Source organism: Rhineura floridana, chromosome 6 (assembly GCF_030035675.1).
Source record: "Rhineura floridana isolate rRhiFlo1 chromosome 6, rRhiFlo1.hap2, whole genome shotgun sequence".
Lineage (NCBI taxonomy): Eukaryota > Metazoa > Chordata > Lepidosauria > Squamata > Rhineuridae > Rhineura > Rhineura floridana.
Window position 1 is genome coordinate 114,557,910 of NC_084485.1, and position 21,640 is coordinate 114,579,549.

The following is a 21,640-nucleotide window of genomic DNA, read 5'->3' on the forward strand; positions in this document are numbered from 1 at the left end:
TGCCAGCCCCCCTTATCCTGTATGTAAGCATAGAATTAATTCTGCTGGAAAATGAGCTCTAGCCATTTCGCAGGCAGGCAGGCTTTTTTACCAACAGAGGGTGGGCTAATAAAATGTCTCATATTGCCTACTTGGTGTATACTCGGCCATGAAGTTTACTGAGTGACCTTGGGCTGGTCAGTATCTCACCCTAACTTTCCTCACAGGGTTGTCATGAGGATAAATGGATCTGGATGCCATATTCAACTCCTTGAGTGAAAGACAGGATATAAAGGTAAATAAGCAAAATACTTTTGAATGTATTTTGTGCTTTTACCTTCTGCTTCCGTTCTCTAAACTAGGTTGGGATCTAATGGGTAGATGGGTGACTTGCAGTGGATTGGCAAGAGAATCTGACTTCCATCTGTTTAACAATAGCTACAGTTAAAACTCTCTCTCTCTCTCTCTCTCTCTCTCTCTCTCTCTGTGGCTATTGAAATGAAGAAAATGTGCTGCATAGGGAAATGAGTAGTGGATTTTTGTATAAAAGACTGAATTCACTTCTGGTAATGAAAGCCTTCTAAAAGCTTTATCCCACTTGGTATCTGATTTGGATTTGAATAGATTTTATATATGTGTTGCTGTTGTTTTAAACTGTTATATATATATATATATTAATGTGCAACTATTTTTATATGTGTAGCTTTTTTGCATTTATTTATTTATTTATTATTACATGTATATCCCATCTTTTCTTCAAGGTGCTCAAGGAGGGGTACATGGTTCTCCTCCCTCTCTGTTTTAACCTTGCAACAACTCTGTGAGGTAGGTTAGACTGAGAGACTGTGACTGGCCCAGAGTCACCCAGCAAGCTTCATGGCTGAGTGAGAATTTGAACCCAGGTCTCCCAGGTCCTAGTCTAACCATTACAGCACACTGGCTCTCATATACATGGTACAATATTGTAAATTACTTCAGGATGCCTCACCGGAAAGGATTCATAAATGAAATGAAATTACTACTACAACAACAAATTTTTGGACTGAACATGATACTTTTTAAATTCTAAGTCCATATATACAAACACTTGGCTCCTTTTGGGTGATTGCAGGGATCTAGGAAAACCAAAAACCAAATATGAAGTAGATTTTACAAGCCTGAAGTCTGCTCATCGCTGTTGTAAACTGACAGCATGCTGGGTTTTTTGGCAGCTGTAGTTTCACTGCATTGTTCTGACAGCTGACCATAAAACGAAACTGAACTGAATGACAGCAGACCAGCGAGCTTCAGATAAGATTTATCATATTGAACGCTTCCCCTTTGTGATCTGCTGATGGAGCCGAGATGACTGTCAGAACTTTATGGAGTATATATTTGCTGTTGCTTGGTCCTACCCTGCCTCTGTGGGCATCTCACATTTCCTGCATAAATGAAGATGGCAAGCCAGTGGACTGGTAGGTAAAACAGTTGGGTTTGCGGGAAGCTGAAGCAAGTCTAGATGGTTTTTAAAAGAAGTAACAACATGAAGCTCCAACAGAAAATAATTAGCCAATTAATATCAAAGTTGTCTTTGAACTATACCTCTAAAAAAATGAAATGTGGGTTACTGAAATCTGATAAGTTTTCTCTGCAATTTAGGCACATCATTTCATTATGACCTATTGCAAAACAGTCATTCATTCACAAAGGTCTTGTTTCTTTTGATCAAGAATAATTATGTGTACAATTCCAAGCCTCAGGGAAGCACGAGGATGAAGAATAGCACGTATGATAAACTGCATCTCACAGACACGCGGGGTGTTTTTTTTTCTCTTCTCCAACCATGCAGGGCTGTGACTAGGGAGAAGGCAGGCAGCTATTTCTTTATGTCTCCATTTCAATCTAGTTCTTCAAAATATCCGTAGCACAACCATCTTTGGAGTGAGCTGTTTCCTCTCATGACGGTCTTAGCACAGCAACATAAACTGGTTTTTTAGTGATTCTTCTGCATTGCTAATCAAGGCTCATTTTGCAGCTAGGCATCCTTGGTGGAGAGCTTATAGTAAGGGATAATTACTTCCTTGTTTTATGCCTGTGGAAACAATACTGTCCATTTTTACAGACAGTACTTTGGCCTCTCAACCTTTACAATTACCTATTCATCTTTTCTCACGTTTCATGTAAAACACTTGTGAAGTTTCTTCACCCTTAGGGTTTTTCTATTCTATGCCAGGAAAATACACTTCTCACACTATGTAATCACAGTATGCAACAACACTGTGACTATTGCAAGTGTTATTGAAATTCACTTTCCAAGGTACGTTTAAATCGGCTGACTATAAGTCCAGGTTTGCAGATTCTTCTGTTAGGAGCAGTAGTGTAGTGGCAAATTCAGAAGTATAGGGGCCCTTCATGGTAGTGACAGCCACCACCACCCCTTTTCTTTTGCTGCTGGGTTGAGAATTAGATCCTTGTTAATGCCTTCTCCCACAACAACAGATGTCTCTAGGAACCAATAAGCATGAAAGGAGGAAGTATTCACTACTGAAAAGAGTCTTCTCAGTGACTGTTTCACCTCATTTCACTCTGATTGCCTCCAATCAGCAGGAAAGGACAAGGAGGCATGTTAGAAGATTCTTCTCAGTGACTAACACTCCTTTTTCATGCTGATTGGCTCGTAGGATGCTGGAGACATACGGACCTCGCTGGGACCCTGCTCCCAAAAAGGAAGGGGTCTAAGACCCCCTGAGACCCTGGACAACTACACCCCTGGTTTGGAGACAACCTGTTGTAGCCATACAGAACCCAACAGCTAATGGGAGTTTTTCCCCTAATGCTAATTGCAGTGTGGGGAAAGGGGGCACCAAGATTTCAGCTGGGGAGGGAAGGCTTAAATCTACCCTCCCTGCACACGGCAGTGCCTCCACACCTCGTGCTTAATTTTTTTTAAAAACCCACAATGCCATTGCTAATCATGGCAATAGGTCCTCAGCTAAACTATATTGACCGTGTGTAAATGTGTGCAAATTGAAAAATAAACGGTCAGAAGAAGAAAATACTGCATTTCCTTTCAATGTGAATATGTTTTGTAAAAACAAAAAACACCCCTCCACCTTGCGAAAAAAACCAAAACCCTCAAGCCAGTTATCACAATACTACTAGCTTCCACATTTGTGCAATATGAAGTAACAACGAAGAGCAGAAGTGAAACCATTCCATGAAACCTACTTCTCCTTGCACAAAGCTATACGTGCCAGAGCAGGGTGCATTCATTTCTAATGACAACTCTTAGCAGAAAGGTGAAATGAGCTTCAGCAGGTGCATTTCATAATTACCCTAATTAATGGCCTTCTTGCATCCTCATTTAAAGTACTAGCTATTGGGATTAAATGGGGCATTACTGTGATCTGGCTTTTCGTTTGTGGTTTCTCTGACACACATGAAAATTACAAATTTAGATGAGCTCATTCTTATATGTAGGGAATTGATTCTTTGAGATCACACAGAAATTCAATGTACCACTGTGCAATGTGATCTTGTTTATTTGTATTTTGCATTCATGAAACTGCCTCACACAAAGAAGTATACAAGATACTAGCCCACAGAAAAGTTTAACTCTGCTAACGTGCCTAAGTGCCCACACAATATTAACCCTCTGTGGTGTCTAAGAAATAAATAGCGTTTGTAAAGTTTTTCTGTCTGGTCACTTGGAATTGACACTTACTTGCCATAGACCAGGTGAGTGGCTATGTATAAGCCACTTCTTGCCTGGAAAAAGTTTACTAGTCTACTTGTTCTCACACATATGCGTTAGTCATTTTTAGCATAGCCTAAACCCTGATTGCTTGGATGCAGTTCTAAGTAGCCATAAGTAACCTCTCTAGTAAATATTATGAAGCCTGATGTAACTAATACTTCATTGTATATAATGTATAGAAACAAAACAATGTCTATTTAGATAGATTACTAAGTTCAGAAAGACTTTCCCCACACGTACCTGGAGAGACAGTAGCAAGAAGGCTGGAGTGGAAATGTCTAGCCAAGGCCTCACCTGTAAGTCCCAAATGCTCATGGATTCTTCTCAGAAGTATCTATTGCTGCTACCATTCTAGAGGAATGGTGTTCCCAATGTCTACCACTTCAATTAATTAACCAGCGAGACATTGGGTGCTATATTTCCTTGGCTTCCTGGCAGCAGAAGGCACTTCTGACAACTATCAGAATAATCCAGGAGTGTCCAAGACTTAATGGCAAGACCTCTGCTGCAACAAAAACATCCTATACCAACCTTCAATGGTGCCTTCAGTGTCATCATTAAAATCAGCTATATAGAATAGCTTGTAATGAAGGCACAGTATAGATATAGATTAGAATGGCTAGAGGATATCACAATTCTAATCTAATAACGTTCAAACCAGAATGTCAAAATACAGGTCCAGATGCACTCCCAGAGAAAATATACTTAACAATAAAAAGAAAATAAATTAATATCTTGTAAGAAGTGACTGTTCAACAGTCATTCAAACCATTAACTTGTCATCTCCACTTTAATCATTCTCTTTTAAAATCCGATTGAAGATTGTTAGCTTAGGCTCCTGTCATACAGAACACCATAAAAACTTATTTAAACAATTGTCAAACAGTATTATAGCAATATATCGGGGGCATTTTTCTGGGTCAGTATAACACATTTTTTGTCTAAATACTGAATCCATTCTAGCATGTTCTGCCTACAAGTTTAAAAAAGAAGTTATCCAATTGGTTATAAAGATAAGGAACAGCCCCCCTCTAGTCCCTGTCTTGCATCCAGTTGTTTTTCCTAGTTTTATTTTTAAAATCATCAGCTTAGGGTTCAATCCAGCTGTTATTTACACCAGGCTGAGGGGCTGCTGGATACGGTGTAGCTGCAGTGGCAGAGGAGGAAGGGTGTTGGTGCCACTTAGAACCACTGGCAGAAGTCCCCCCCGGGCACCACTATGCTGCCACTAGGGAACTCTGCCACCAGCTGGGTACCACCAGGGCCCAGCTGGCTCAGTGGGGACTGGCACAAGTGAAGCTGGCACAAGGCCTGAAAAAGGGGTGTTTGGGGTGGCATGTTGGGGGCAGAACTTAGGGAAGGGAGAACTTATGCGCATCCAGAGCCTGCTTGGCTTAGTCCTGCAGCCCTCTGTCCTGGCAGCCAACACATCAGGAAAAGAGGTGATGGAAAGATACATGCCTTTTGTTTCCTACCACTGCATCCTGCTGGCAAAGCCGGCATCCTCCCCTCCCAGCAGCTGCTGAATGGGGGTTGGATGTGGTGGTCCCTTCTGTTGACTCCGCTTCCATTGGCCTTCAACAAGTTGGGTTGCTCTGTTACTCATGTCTTCTGTTTAGATTAGTTATCACCCAATTCATTTTGTTCTTCTAGATAATTGTGTCTGTTGTTATGTGCCTTCAAGTCGATTACGACTTATGGTGACCCTATGAATCAGTGACCTCCAATAGTATCTGTTATTAACCACCCTGTTCAGATCTTGTAAGTTCAGGTCTGTGGCTTCCTTTATGGAATCAATCCATCTCTTGTTTGGCCTTCCTCTTTTTCTACTCCCTTCTGTTTTGCCCAGCATTATTGTCTTTTCTAGTGAATCAGGTCTTCTCATGATGTGTCCAAAGTATGATAACCTCAGTTTCACCATTTTAACCTCTAGTAATAATTCTGGTTTAATTTGTTCTAACACCCAATTATTTGTCTTTTTCTCAGTCCATGGTATGCGCAAAGCTCTCCTCCAACAATACATTTCAAATGAGTTGATTTTTCTTTTATCCTGTTTTTTCACTGTCCAACTTTCACATCCATACATAGAGATCAGGAATACCATGGTCTGAATGATCCTGACTTTGGTGTTCAGTGATACATCTTTGCATTTGCGGACCTTTTCTAGTTCTCTCATAGCTGCCCTCCCCAGTCCTAGCCTGCTTCTGATTTCTTGACTATTGTCTCCATTTTGGTTAATGAGTGTGCCGAGGTATTGATAATCCTTGACAAGTTCAATGTCCTCATTGTCAGCTTTAAAGTTACAAAAATCTTCTGTTGTCATCACTTTACTCTTCTTGACATTCAGCTATAGTCCTGCTTTTGTGCTTTCCTCTTTCATCAGCATTCTTTTCAGATAATTACTGGTTTCTGTTAGTAGTATGGTATCATCTGCATATCTTAAATTATTGATATTTCTCTCTCCCGTTTTCACACCTCCTTCATCTTGGTCCAGTCCCCCTTTCCGTATGATATGTTCTGCATATAGATTCAACAAATACAGTGATAAAATACACCCCTGTCTCACAACTTTTGCTATTGGGAACCAATCCGTTTCTCCATATTCTGTCCTTACAGTAGCCTCTTGTCCAGAGTATAGGTTGTGCATCAGGAAACTCAGATGCTGTGGCACCCCCATTTCTTTTAAAGCATTCCATAGTTTTTCATGATCTACACAATCAAAGGCTTTGCTGTAGTCTATAAAGCACAGGGTGATTTTCTTATGAAATTTCTTGGTCTGTTCCATTATCCAACGTATGCTTGCAATATAATCTCTGGTATCTCTTCCTTTTCTAAATCCAGCTTGGACATCTGGTATTTCTCACTCCATAAGTGGTATGTAAATGTTATAAGTAAAATACATAAATAAATGTATTTATTTATAGAGGCACAGACTGATACTATAATCTATCAGAGCTTGGAAAAGTTACTTTTTTGAACTACAACTCCCATCAGCCCAATCCAGTGGCCATGCTGGCTGGGGCTGATGGGAGTTGTAGTTCAAAAAAGTAACTTTTCCAAGCTCTGCCTATAATACCTTCTCAAAAGTAAGGCTGGGAACACACCATACATTTAAAGCACGTTATTTCCCCCAAGTAATCCTGGGAACAGTAGTTTGCTAAGGGTACTGGGAACTGTAGCTCTGTGAGGTGTAAACTACGGTTCCCAGGATTCCTTGGGGAAAGTCATATACTTTAAATGTGTGCTCTGTATACAATCTATGTCCCATTAAGTTTAATGGAGTTTACTTCTAGGAAAGTGAGTTTAGGATGGCAGCCTAAAGAAAATGTTAGTATTTTAGCTTGCTTACTCTTTCTCTTCACTATTAGCAAACCTAAACTTGCATAATTAAACCACACACTTTTGCACAGTTCACAATACGATCAGTAAATAATTCACAGATATTTGAATTAATATTCAACTTAAGCAATAAAAAGATCAGTTACCCATTAATACAAATCAAGTTAATAGAAGCTGCCTTATCAGTCGTTTGAGCATCTAGTCCAGGAATGGTGAACCTATAGCCCTTCTGAAATTGTTGCATTCCAGCTCCCATCAACCATAGACAGCATGGCCAATGGTCAAGGGTGATGGGAGTTGTAGTCCAATGATATGTTTTGAATGGTGCCTTATGCTTTATTATTGTACATCATCCTTTTATGATATGGCGGTATATAAATACTTTGACAAATATCTGGTGGATCTCATGTTCCTGATGCTGACTGGCAGCAGTTCTCAAAGGGCTCAAGGAAGATCTTGCACATCACTGCTTCAAACTAGCTGGCCCACAACTACCCTGGCTCAGCTGGGGCTCAGGCAGTGGAATTTTGAGGACTAGGGATGAGGGCAGGGAATTCAATTTTGTCTGCATTTTAATTAGAAACTACCTAATTCACACTTCTTGAACCAATACACGAACCAAAACAGAGCGATCCTTCAAAACTCACACTTCTCTGAATTTTGCAGTGCCATTCGCCAAACAACCAATATGTACAGAAATGCATGTATTAAGGGAAAGTACATTTATTAGTGAAAATCATACACAAAAATGCCTTATATTGGGGAAATTGCCTGCATAAATGTGTATATTAGTCAAAACTGCATACAAAAATGTGTTTATTAAGCAGTAGCCCCACTCCTGAATGGAGTTTGGAATTGGGGTTACTTACACTGGCTTAATTTAGGATGGCATAATTTCTGCCAGTTTCCTATACTTGGGATTGCACTGTTAAACCCCTTTCCTAGGGAGCCTGTGATTTGTGGGTTCCATATGGCATGCCTCCTAACCGTGTAAGCTGATGATAGGGAAACTGCAGTGTGAAATTAGAAGGCATTAGTGTGCTGGCTGGGCCTTGATCCTATTATAATCTCTTCCTTTCCAGTGCTCTTGGAGACGTGATGATTGCTGTGTATGCTTCTTTGTAGGGGAACCACCCTTACCGAATCCACTGATCCCCGACATTGCCACCCTGTCCTCCTTTAACTCCTTTATGGTGCCTATGTAAGAGATTGCCACCAACCAGCTATGATGCAGGTAGCAGCACAGCCCGCTGCTCCTTCCTTTAAGCTGACCACACATTTACATCATTAGCTACTGATAATTTGCTTCAAAGGCATACATTTGATGCATTGCATACTTTTGTTTCTTCAAGCTCTCCCAATTTATCTCCACTAACAATCTTTTTTTTTAATTTCCCTAGGTATATTCTTTATAAATTCCCAAAGCATATGAGTTATGATGTGGCTAGAACTGGGCTGGAATACATGTTTATGGATTCTGTGACTCCAGCCTGGAAACTGAGTAAATATTTCATCAACATGACAGAGAGTGCTCTGGGGCAAACACTACAGCAGCTCTACCAAACGTACGAGGCCAAGGCAAGTAGAAGCAAAGGCAAATGAAGCAATCCTGAGAAAAGGCTCTAAAAGTCCACAGAGTGAAATCTCAGTAAGGAAACAAAGGGAGCGTTGATAGGGATGGGGAACTTCAGGTCAAGGGCCAAATGTGGCCCTGTAGACCTCTCTATACAGCCCTTGGGACTCTCCCAGGCCATGTGCCCTCTGCAGGCCACGCCCATCACCAGCCCTCCTCTGCACCCTCCTCAAGCATTTTTGCCTGACTGAAATGTGCCCTTGAATTGTAGTAATATTTCTTGCTTGTCTGGATGGAGATTGAGGAGGTCAGAGGTATGTGTGTAGACACCTCTGAGGTTTGCATGGCGGGAATGAAGCCTGCTATACAAAGGTAAGAGTCACATCTGTTGCTCCACCCACTTTGGCCTCTGGCCACACCTACTTCTGCATGCATCCCCCAGAAGGTTACCTATGAGGAGATCTGGCTCTTGGACTGAAAAATGTTTCCCACCCCTGATTTAGGAGAACAGTGTGTGATATGATACGTGAGGCTCATTTTTAGCCTAAAGAGTTAATGTCAAGGGAAAAAAGGTAGGAGGCCACTTCAGCATCTCCAAACAAAAAGAGGAAATGGATCACTCGTCCTTAAAAAAAAAATGACATATATTTGCATAAAATGCTCACACACTATTTTACAGGTATAGATGCAAATTTAGAAACAATGACTATAATATTTTAAACAGAACCACAATACACCTCGCCATAGTGGTTTAGACTGTAGCCAGGCAACCTCTGCGCTTCCTCAGTCTACTGTCCAGTTGTTCATTCTTGCTGGACAACTTCAAGGTTCCAGCTCTCCCCTACAGTTCTTAATCTTTAAATTGGCCTTGGGCTGGACAGCCCTTCAAACAGACAACTTCTAACAGAGAACAATAGAGGACTGCCCTCTTAAAGTGCCACACAAGGCCATCCCAGGAAAAGATGTGACTTGAGCCACACCCAGGTGAGTCCTCATTAGGGATGGTCATATATGTCAAATTCAGTTTCTTTCAGTTTCTCATTTTGCCAATCTTAAATTAATTTCTTCAGATTTCTGCAACAATGTATGAAGGGTGGGGGGCTGGAATTAAACCCTCATGAAAATTTGTCAACATTTTAGTGCAAATTTCTCTTAATAAACACATTTTTGTATGCAGTTTTTATTTATTTTATTTATGCATGCAATTTCCCCTAATATAAGGCATTTGTGTGTGTGATTTTCACAAATATATGTACTTTCTCTTAATACATGCATTTCTGTACATATTGGTTGTTTGGCGAATGGCACTGCAAAATTCAGAGAAGTGTGAGTTTTGAAGGATCGCTCTGTTTTGGTTTGTGTATTGGTTCAAGAAATGTGAATTAGGTAGTTTCTAATTAAATGCAAACAAAATTGAATTCCCTGCCCTCATCCCTAGTCCTCATATCTTTTAGATACTTTAGGAGATACAGTAATTAAAAGAAGCTTTACTGAGGAAGAGAAGTCAGGAGGCCTGGTTTGTCGTAGTCCTCCAAGAAACCACTCTGCCTCAGCCTATGTCTGCAGACATTCAGCTGTTACTATGAAAAGGTTTCTTTTTAGAAATTGACACAATTCTAGAAGGATTAGCATCACAGCTAACCTCCATTGTTGGATCCAAAATCTGTGAGTGATACTAAACTCTGACAGCCCCACCATGATCACCACCAAGCATCCATATGCAACAAAGAAGCTTTCCCCCTAGTGTGTGTGCTTGTGTGTGTGTGAGTGAGAGAGAGAGAGAGAGAGAGAGAGAGAGAGAGAGAGAGAGAGAGTTCACTCATCCTGAGGAGAATGTTGTCTGTCATATTTAATACTGAAATGTAAGTACAGTAGGGCCCCGCTTATACCCCTGCCGTAAAGCAGAAAACGCCGTAAAGCGGAACCCCATTGACTTGAATGGGCCACGTCACGCGAAAATGATGCGAAAATGTCGCAAAACGTCACAAAAGGGAAAAAAACCCTTTAAAATGGAAAACAAAAGCTGCAGCATCAGCGGAACGCCTTAAAGTGGAACGCCATAAAGCGGGGCCCTACTGTATGCTGGTTTTCTACCCTGGTGACTTTCTTAGAGAGCCATTACACCATCTTTTGATCATCATAGGCAAGGATTATGCAAAATGAAAAGTTGGGCAGACTTCCAACTTGCTATTTGTATGTCTAATTTGTAAAATGAGATTATTTATTTAACTTCTGAATTTGAGAAGCAAATTAATCACTTTTGAAGCAATCCAACAAGCTGTTAAATTTATGTCCCTCTTAAGAGCTATTTTCTAAATAATGTGTATATTTAAATATTATTTAATGATTAATTGTTGGTATTGCTTATAAATAACTAATTTTTCTACTAGATTATAGTACATTATGTGGACATTAATATACGTTAAACAGTTGGACAGACTGCCAATCCACAATTGGGTTCTTGCAATCTTTCATGCAACCACACTTAAATACAATTAGATTATTTAAACTAATGCTAGGCAACCAATTATAATACACCAGAGAAAACACAGTGCAAAGTCTTGCCGCCCTGTGCTCCTACTGGGAGGAAGGGTGGGATATAAATCAAATAATAAAATAAATAAAATCTTAGCAAAGAGTTCACCTCACAACATAGTTGTTTATATTCAGACATCGCAGGAGGGTGATTTTATATGTTATGGGCTGTGGACCATTGTGACTGCTGACAGCACTAGAGGTAATTTATAGCTGTGAAGCAAATTGCATACTAGACTCCTCGTCCCAGGGTATCTAGGTGCTTCTCATGTGGGTCACCAACTGGCCTAAGGGAGTTTGACCATACAGACAGATAGACTTTAATATGACAGCACAAACAACAAATATGTTCTAGGAGAGAAGTGGGCTGACTTGAGTCTTCTGTGACCTACTCTTTTTTTCCCCTTTTCTTGTTTTAGTATCCTTTAGATCCATGTTTTAAATTCATAAAGCAAGAGTGTGCACTAAGGATCTCTTCAGTCACAGCATAGTTCATCTGTGTGAGAAGTGTCTTACAGAAGCAGATTGAAGTCCATCTACTTCAGCATTCTTTGCAAACAAGGCAGCAGAAATGAAGCCAGCCTATGGCCTATTGTCTGCCCACACTTGTTCTATAGCACACAGCAGCTTGTTATCCTGTGCCCCATCACGTCCCCATGACTATGCATTGTAAGAGAACATTGATAGCGATAGGCAAGCTGCCCGCAGAGAATCTTGTCTGCCATTACTGGTCTTCTCACTGAGGAATCCCTGATAAATTTCCAAGTAGCCTCAAAGTTTCCTGAAGCACAGTTTCAAAACTAGGGATTTAGAGTTCTCTTCTGCTCATTAGTGCTATTGCACTTATGTCCTGCTTATGGGCTTTCCATAGGCATCTGGTTAGCTACTATGATTACAGAATACTGGACTGGATTCATTTTAGATTAACTGGAAGAAGATACAAAACCACAATTCTAGATTTCTCTTAATTTGTTTTGGCATACCCATCTCCAGCATTATTGGTGCTATTACATTGTTGTCCTGATCATGACTTTGGCTTTGAGGTAGTGTTGAAAGACCCTATCGTTTCTATGTTAAGGAGACTGCTAGCTTTTAAAATAAACTTTCCTTTAATAAAATGTTTAATTAACTGGCAAATGTTTTGGGTTTTTTTAGAACAGCGTTGCCTATGTAATGTATAATGATGGCCCACCCAACAAAATGAATTACAGCTGGACACATGGACATTCTAAAGGTATTATCAAATAGCTTTTTGACCAGCTTGTTCCCTGCTATGGAAGAGCATTGCTTCAGAGAACCACACAATGCCCTGTGCATCTTCCTTATTATGTGCAGTAGCCAGGAAATCAATGAAGGGGCATCCTGAACAAAAAAGCACTTTCAAGGGGAAAAAAACTTCATTTATGCCTCTGAAAATTCAAAAAGGGAAAGAAATATATTCAACTTCCAGGTGAAAATAGAAGAATATAAGCAAATGTGTTGGTTGTACCGATGGATGACCTGTATCAAGATTGGGATGGGGGAGTGTGTCTCTGCTTCTCGATCATTCAGTGGCTTTTCATACCATTGACCATGGTATCCTCCTAGATGAGCTTCCTGGGATCGGTATTGGGAACAATGTTTTACAGTGGTTCTGCTCTTACCTACAGGGTTGTACCCAGACAGTAGCATTGGGAGACTGTGTTTTGGCCCCAAGATCCTTGCAATATGGTGTGCTGCAGGGCACAATTTTGTCTCCAATGCTGTTCGACATCTATATGAAGCCACTGAATAAGGTCATTAGGAGTGTTGGGGCAAAGTGTCATCTGTATGCTGATGACATGCAGTTCTATTTCTCCATAACATCTGAACCAGGAGAGACTGTACATGATCTGGACCATTGTCTGGGTACACTGATGGAATGGATGAGGGCCAATGAACTGAGCTTGAACCATGGGAAGACAGAGGCATTGTGGATGAGCAGGCCAGGAGATTGGCCAGTTCTGGATAGGGTTGCACTCACTCTGAAAGAACAGGTTCATAATTTGGAGGTGCTCCTGGATCCATCTTTGTTGTGTGAGGCTCAGGTAGCATTAGCTACACCTGGTACAACTACAGCCATTCTTGGAGTGGGATTGTCTGGCTACTGTGATTCATGCATTGGTAACCTCAGTACTTGATTACTGCAATGCACTCTATGTGGGCCTACCCCTGGGCCTGGTCTGGAAGCTCCAGATGGTGCAAAATGCTGTGGCTAGACTATTAATGGGGCTGGCACATAACTTCAGTGCTTAAAAAGTTGCATGGGCTGCCGTTACACTACCAGGCCAGGTTCAAGGTTCTTGTATTAATGTACAAGGCCCTTAACAACTTGGGTCTAGGAAACATAAAGGACCACCTGATTCCTTATATCCTTGCCCAGTCACTGAGATCTCCATGGAAGTCACTGTTAGTTATTCCCCCATGGCTCAGATGCATGGCTTGTATCCACTAAGACTGTGCATTCAGTATTGTGAGCCCAATTTTGTGGAACTCCAAGTTAAGATCAGACAGTCCCCCTCCCTGTTAAATTTCTAGCGCCTAGAGAAAACCTTTTTGTTTTAGGAGTCATTTCTGATTTTATAGGTAACTTAATTGATTTTCTCTGTATTGTATTTGTTAAACTTACTGTACACTACTTAGAAATTCTTCTAACTACACAGCATATATCTTGCTGAAATTTAAAAAAAAGGGAAGGATGATACTTATAATCTGAGCACTGAATATGAATTACTGGACACAGTCACTTCTGCACCCAAGCAGCCATTTGATTCTTTCACTACGTGGCCAGATCAAAGCTTGCCACACGTACTATTGTGGCATTAAGCTGTTTGGACAGCTTTATGGTGGCACAAAGTAAATGTGTGGAATTTGGCAATCTGGGAATGCACCAAAGAAATCATTTGGCTATTTCCCCACAGATTTGGTTAGATATAAAGTCAACACCACTGCCTATTCAGCCACACACATTTAACCATATATCAAAGATCATGCAAATTTACCCCTTAAGGCACATGCTGAAATACTTTTTGCAATGAGGAGAGAACATCTGATAAATCTGTTCTAGAGAGGGAAAATTGCTGATCAGCTTCTGCAAAGACATATACTGTATGAGGATACTGGCATCTCAGGGCTAAACTGTCCATGATGTGTGGAGATACATGATCATCATGATGGCCAGTAGGGTGCTGTGGGTGGGGGATTTTTTACTATGTAGCAACCTCATGCAGTTGCTTTAAATATCAGGAAAGTAGCTCTAGGAAATAAGGTGTTTAACCCTTTCTTCCATACTAATGTCTTGATCTAAATTCCCAACCCACCTTAGCTACTCTCAGTTTTGCAAGAAGAAAACATAGAACTACATGAGGAAAGGGTTAAGCACCCCTCCCCCTATGCAACATCCCCAAATCTTCAAAGCAGTTAAAGATCCTGATTGTGGAACCCACATCATGCCTAGTTTGATCCTAGAACTTGCAAGCTCCACTGAGACAATGAGTGCCTTGTTTGCTGTGTGCTTTCTGTAGAAGGATACTGTCACAACTGTCTGGCCATGTGGGCAGGGGGAGAAGATTTCACAGAAGAAGACACATGTGAGATGATGCTGGGTGAATGGAAGAATACTGTGCTAAGAAGAGTGATTCCAAGCCAATTTCCTGTGTGTTATTTAGACCTTTAATTTATGTAACTGGAAAAATGCACAAAGAGGCCTTTGACTTTTGTGATCGTGAATATTCATGACTTTCTAAATAGCATCATTTTTCTCACTGAAAAAATTCTGCTTGATATCGTTTCCTTTCATAGTTTGATGTGCTAACTGGTTCATTGGATTTTGGGATCATTGGTAGGAAAAATATTCCCTATGTAATGAAAGCCAGTGTGGTGTAGTGGTTAGACTATGACCTGGGAGACCAGGGTTCAAATCTCCACACAGCCATGAAGCTCACTAGGTGACCTTGGGCCAGTCACTGCCTCTTAGCCTCAGAGGAAGACAATGGTAAACTCCCTCTGAATACCACTTACCATGAAAACCCTATTCATAGGGTCGCCATATGTCGGAATCAACTGGAAGGCAGTCCAATTTACAATGAAAGCTGAAGAAATTAGGAGAATTGAGATTGTATTCTTTGCTGTACCATAGGTTTCCTGATTGGTCTTGGTAAAGCCATTTAAGTTTTCTGTACTTATTTTTCCCGCTTGCATAATGGGTAAAGAAATCTGCCTACACCATAAGGGCTAATGAATGAAAACTGATGAAAGATTCAGGAATAAACTTGTGGAACCTGCAGCAAAATGTTGCAACATTGAATGCACTGTTTCCAGTCATACCCTTTTCCAGGATGCACCATTCCCTTCCCTTCTGGCTTCCATTCCCTTTCCACAACAGGATTTAAATATAGTAGGATATTTACCCTTCAGATAGGATTGTACTCTCTACTGATCCTGGAATACATCCATTTTCTTATTTATTAAGTACCAAGGCACATTTCCTTGTATTTATTCTTCCTTTATTCATGACAGGGTTTCTGCTCTTGGAAGAATCCCAAGGTTTCTGGGTTATTCACAGTATTCCTGAGTTCCCTCCATTTCCTGAAGATGGTTTTAGCTATCCATCCACTGGAAAGAGCTATGGACAGGCAGTGATCTGCCTAACATTCCCATATGATCAGTTTGCAGAAATAGGTAATGATGATTTGCTGGTTGGAAAAGTCAGCATATACATGTACAGATGAGGTTCTATTGGATGCAGTGTTTCATGTGGATGCTTGTGTTAGTTGCCTTTGATGTGCCTTAAGTAGGGCTTGTTCTGAAATGTACTGATCAGTGATCTGACATTACAATTAGTACCACTTCTCGCTTTGAATCTAGAACAGGGAACTCGTTAAGTACCAAGGCACATGTTTTGATGCATGGTGACCTGGAATGCTGCAGCTAATCTACAGGGTTTCAGACTTGGCATACATATTCTTGTACGTGGCAAATCGTAGTCAATTGAGGGATGTGCTGGCTTGGAAGGAAGCCCCATTATGTCCAATGGGGATAGCCTATTAGTAAGAGGTTTTAAGTTTCCAGCCTTACTGTCAAATTTTCAACTCAAATGAAAAAGGGACAGTGGTCAAGCTCTCATAGTCACAAAGGTTAGCTTGAAAACATTAAGAGCAATAAGTGTTATATTCCCAGAAACCAGAAAATAACATAACAGAAGCCCAGATAATGTCAATGCTCATGATTAAGGAGTCTGGTCCCTTAGGGTACATGGGCCACTGCCCCACCAAGATGAGTCTGCTTTCAGCCAGCCCTTGCTTGTCTGCCTCCTTATTACAACCAGTAAAGGGAGTTGTAATGGGGGTGGTACTGGCTGTCAGCCTCATTCATAGTCTCAGTTGTCATTTGTAGAACTCTTTGCAGGGAGGATGGGGGGAAAATTAGAATTAGTTGGCTGTGCCTGTCATTGGCTCTGGCTCCACTACTGTTGGTCTCCCTGCCTTCTGTCCCACCAGTCCCAATGGGCACCGGCCTCCACTGGGGGTGGGGGAGTCCCTTGATATAGCTGGGACAATGTCATGGGAGAAGCCCATGTTGACATTTCTTCTAGGAGAGGTATAAGACTGTGCTAGCTATAAGGTTTCCATGATCACAACCATCTGCTATGCAGAGGAGCAGGGGATCAATTGGTCAAAACTCAGAGGTCAGGTGGATGTGTAATGGATCCCACCAACTCCCCGTCCTCAGAGCTGCTTGTACAAATGCAGCCTGCTTACTTCCTTGAGAACTAGGGCAGCATTTAACACCATCGCTGGTTTTTTTTAAAATAAACATAGCCTTTGTTAACCTCTTTTCATTTTCTTCAGACAGGCAGTTGTTATACTACAATCCAAATGTCTACAATTGCTCCATCCCAAAGCCCTTTCAGGGAGAGCTCTTCTATGTGCAAATACTATGTGCAGGATCACAGCTGCCTCCAGCCCCTTGGAATCAAAGCCTTGTCAAGCTTCAGTCAGCCAAGGCAGAAACTTTTTTCAGCTTTGCTAAAACAAAGTGTGACCATGAAGGTAAGGAAATCCATTGTGAATACATCACTTTTGTTGAAATATAAGGGGGAGGCGGAAGCTTTATTGCAGGGATTGATGGCAGGAAAACTGATGCATCAACTATTGGAGTTTCTAAAAATACTCAGTAGCATGTAAAGATTTTTAATATCCTTAACAGTAAAAAAAAGAAAAGAAAAGGGAATGAAACTCCCGTTGAGGGTGGGAAAATTGCATTAATTAATTTGAGGCTGGAATGCAGCCAAAAACAGAAAACTGAAACATTAGAAGATTTGAGAGGTCCTTTAAAGAGTATAATTCCCTCTTATATTAAACTCAGTCCCCTTAAAAGACAAGAACTACTAAGGAACAAGGAGGAGGTGTCAGCATGCTTAGCAGCAACCTTAGTTTGCAGAAATAAGATAAAATAGGGGCAATATCCCTTCAAACCAGCCCAAAGAGGATTGAGCATGTCCAGTGTTCACAAGGAGCCACAAAATGCTGAGAGAAGGCGGGAGAGCTCATTGACCACTTAAGAACATAAGAAAAGCCCTGCTGGATCAGGTCAAAGGCTGTCTAGTCCAGCATTCTGTTCTCACAGTGGCCATTCAGCAGGGATGTCATCATCCGGGGTCGTAGCAGGTCATAGACCCATTAATTGTGGGAGCAGGGTCCCAGGCAAGTCCCTATGTATGAGCCAACCAGCATGAAAAGTAAGCGTGTTAGTCACTGAGAAAAAAATCTTTGTCCTTTTGCACTGATTGGAACCAATCAGAGTGAAAGGAGGTGAGTTAGCTACGGAGAAGACTCTTCTCAGTAGTTAAGACACAGCCTCCCCTTTCATACTGATTGGCTCCTAGGGACATCTGTTGTGGTGGAATGTTGACTCTCAAGATGACAGGGACAGCAAGGAAGATAAGGGAAAGTGGAAAAGAGGGTGTGGCTGTGAGTGGATGTGGCATGGCTATCATAAAGGAACCCTGCACTTCTGAATTTGCCACAACACTGCTGCCATCCAGATGGGAATTCATAGCCATAGTGCCTCTGATGTTGCAGTTAACAGGCAGCCAGCATGACTAGTAGCCACCTCTCCATAAATATGTCTAATTCCTTTTTAATGCTGTCCAAGTCGGTGGCCATCACACATACCATGCCGCAGTGAATTTCATAGTTTAACTGTACACTGTGTAAAGTACTGCATTCTTTTCCCTAAATATTCCAACTTTCAGCTTCATAGTTGCCATTTTGTTCCACATATACAGCAGGGGTGGAGAAATTTTTCAGCTGAAGGATGGCATTCCTTTCTGGGCAACTTTCTGAGGGCTAAAAGCCAGTGGTGGGTGAAGCAAGAGGCAAAAATGGGTAGACCAATGACTGTTCATTTTACCTTTGTACAGTAAGCTACATACAAATAGACGTCCCTCTCCATTGTCCATCCAGGGAAGCAAGAGGCATGATCAGAGTTCAAGGACACATTTGAGGCCGGCAAAAATCACTCAAGGAGGATGGGAAGCAGGGCCAGTAGGGAGTATGGTCTGGGGAGAGTCCCGGGGGCCAGACAGAGACTTGGAGGACCCCATTCACACACACACACACTGGCCTGAGATTCCCCACCCCTGCTATACAGCAGCCTTTGCCAGCTTGGTGCCCTACAGATATTTAAGACTACATTTCCCATCAGCCCCAGCCAACCCACTATAGGCTGTAACATCTGGAGGGCACTAGGTTGGTGAAAGCTGCTGTACTGCAATGTCAAGTTAGGGAACTGGTCCTCCCTCCTCAGTAAAACCTGTTACGACCCCAGCTCTGTTGTCATTGCCAGGCTTCGTTTATAGGGGAAGAAGACTTGAGTGCAGGCTGCAGCAATGGCAGAAGGGCCTGTTATCCTAGCCTCTGATTTGAGTCTGGCAGCTTTTCTGAAGGCCTAGAAAAGAGAATAATGTGACGGTGGAAGAGGAAGCCAAGACACTTCCGACCCAACATTACAGGAGAAGAAAGCAATGACATGTCTGCCCTCGGTGAAGCTGTCAAGAGCTGAACCAAGGTGCTTCCATCAGTCCCTCCTGTATTCCAAGCTTAGCAGGGCAGCCAAAAACCAGTATGAGGATGAGTTGCAGGAACCAGACAAAATTATGATGGATGCCTGATGCTGCCCAGATTGGCTCCTTTGGGACATTCTTACTATTTCAAAGTTTAAGTTGCACAAAAACAGAATCTCTTCCCTCAAAGGCAATTTCTTGCCATTTTCCTGTGCTTCCTTACAGATTTTATAAAGGGCAATTTGAATTGAAATACAGTAGGGCCCCACTTATATGGCGGGTTACGTTCCAGACCCCCCCTAAAAGTGAAACCCGCCTAAAAGCGGAAGTCTATCAATAAAATGGTGCCCGATGACCAAAAAATGCCGTAAAAGCAGAACAAACGCCGTATGAGTGGGGCCTTACTCTAATTGAAAGCCACCATGTTAGCGGAACACCGAAAAGCGGGGCCCTACTGTATGCAAATATTACTCCTGATGAAGTAAATTTAAGAAGCAAAGCCAGTTATAATTTCTCACCTTTCTCCCCCCCCCCCCGCCCTCTTTGTCAGATATCTATGTAGCCTGGATGGCTCAGAAACTGCAAACAGACTTCCTGGTAGAATCCTGGCAGCGTAAGGGACATCAACTTTTCTCTAACTGCTCTCTTCCTTACCACATCTACAACATAAACCGAATTCAAACACCATGGAATACCTCCTTCTCCTCTTATTATGATCATTCTAAGTGGTGTGTTTCTATTAGGCCTGAAGACCAATGGACATGCATTGGAGACCTAAATTATGCAGCTCAACAGTCTAAGAGAAGTGGTGGTTTTGTTTGTACCCAAAATCGGTATATTTACACAGCTTTCAGGTCATTGGTTCTGCACTATTACGACTGTCGTGAACTTCATGAATCTATATATGGGTCACACAGCATAGTCTTCTGACCTGTAAGTCATTCCTGACCATTGCAATTTTCCTTAGGTTTTTTTTAAAAAAATGTTTCCAGTCTTCATTATTTTGGAGAACTAAAGAGTTTGGGGCATGATTTCCAGTCCAGAAACAGGGAGGTTTGTTGTTTTTATCCACCTACCTTTACTACCCTGCCTACTTTATTTTCTTACTACTACATTCTCTAGACTTTTATTCTGTGAAATCCCTAATATCATAATTAGAAGTCATGTAACTGTAGGGTTGCCAGGTTCAAGGCCTGAGACTGATCCTGTATCTTTATGAGAAGAGAAAGTCAGCCAAGTGCAGGTGCTCTAACCCTGTAATGGGAAAAAACACAAGGTGGAATTCTCTCTCCCCCCCCCTGCACAATTTTTAAAGATACAGAAGACCTCTTGGTTGCCAGGCCCAGCCTCCAAGAGGTCTTCTGTATCTTTAAAAGTTGTGCAGGGGGAAGGAAGAATTTCACCTTGTGGTTTTTCCCATTACAGGGTTGCAAGAAAACCTGCACTTGGCTGAATTTTCTTTTCTGTTAAAGATACAGAATCATTCTCAGGCCCTGAGCCTGGCAACCCTAGAGTAAAAACTTGGCATTTTGCTGTGTCTTTTCTGTTTGATCTTACCTGGCAGGTTTAGACCTTCGATGCTGTACCATTTTTCCCCCATGTGCTATTTCCTCTTTTGCTTTCTTTTGCTGTGCAACTGTTAATTGCAGTGTTTGAAGTAATTGTTGTTTTAACTAACATTTCAATTGTTTTATTATGATTTTTGTGAATCATTAGGGTTGAAAAATGATCTAAAAATTATAGCTCTTTAACAAAAGGCTGCTATCCTATAAATACTTACCTGGGAGTAAGCCCCATTGACCTCAAGGAGGCTGTCTTCTCAGTAGGTGTCTAAAGGATTGCACTGGAAGAATCAGCCCTCAGATGATCTAGGCTCAAGCAAGCCAAGAGTTTGGGCCTGTGCTTTTAATATCGCAAATCAAAAGTATTAAGATTATGGCGCTTTTAAATTGACATTTAAACACACATAATCCTTCAGCTGTGTCAAGGACAACCTTGGGTTCCAATAGTTAAGCTTTACAGCATGTGCACTGTGATGTCCCTGTATATAGATATTACTGTAAATATGGTAAGTGCAGGTTTATTAAAGTATATATGGTAAGTGGACTGAGTGAGGGGGGAGTACATGGGCTAGAATGCTGGAGAATGCTGTATGATGATTGGCTGAGCGTTTGAGTGGCTGAAGGTATAAATGAGAGGATGACAGTTGAGAGAGGGTTGTTGTTTTGGGTTGTGAGGAGTTGAGGGAGTTGTGGGTTGGATTGCATTAGGTTGGTATTGAGGCAGATTATATATGACTAGAAACATAAAGAGTAATGCAATATATGAAACCATATGCTTGTTAAATATACCTTAAGTAATCTTGTTATTTCCTGGTGTTTATAAATAAATATTT

The 21,640-nt window shown here is 41.4% G+C and overlaps 2 protein-coding genes across 2 annotated transcripts in view; one reads left to right on the plus strand and one right to left on the minus strand.

Moving 5' to 3' along the window:
* Nucleotides 1-21,640, minus strand: part of LOC133386766 (uricase-like) — a 60,661-nt gene that overhangs the window by 31,632 nt on the left and 7,389 nt on the right. The gene's annotated exons all lie outside the window — the stretch shown is intronic.
* On the plus strand, nucleotides 1,304-20,602 carry DNASE2B (deoxyribonuclease 2 beta). The gene is made up of 6 exons (XM_061630537.1): nucleotides 1,304-1,433; nucleotides 8,455-8,632; nucleotides 12,318-12,396; nucleotides 15,699-15,860; nucleotides 17,030-17,230; nucleotides 19,796-20,602. Exons 1-6 carry the CDS (start codon nucleotides 1,324-1,326, stop codon nucleotides 20,173-20,175), a joined length of 1,110 nt encoding a protein of 369 aa, XP_061486521.1. The 5' UTR covers nucleotides 1,304-1,323; the 3' UTR covers nucleotides 20,176-20,602.

What these genes read in the sequence shown, in the direction of transcription:
- DNASE2B (XM_061630537.1), top strand. Translation starts at nt 1,324, where the DNA reads ATGACTGTCAGAACTTTATGGAGTATATATTTGCTGTTGCTTGGTCCT. An exon ending in ACCAAACGTACGAGGCCAAG is followed by an intron (nt 8,633 to 12,317) that starts GCAAGTAGAAGC and finishes GGGTTTTTTTAG; the next exon opens with AACAGCGTTGCCTATGTAAT. An exon ending in AACAAAGTGTGACCATGAAG is followed by an intron (nt 17,231 to 19,795) that starts GTAAGGAAATCC and finishes CCTCTTTGTCAG; the next exon opens with ATATCTATGTAGCCTGGATG.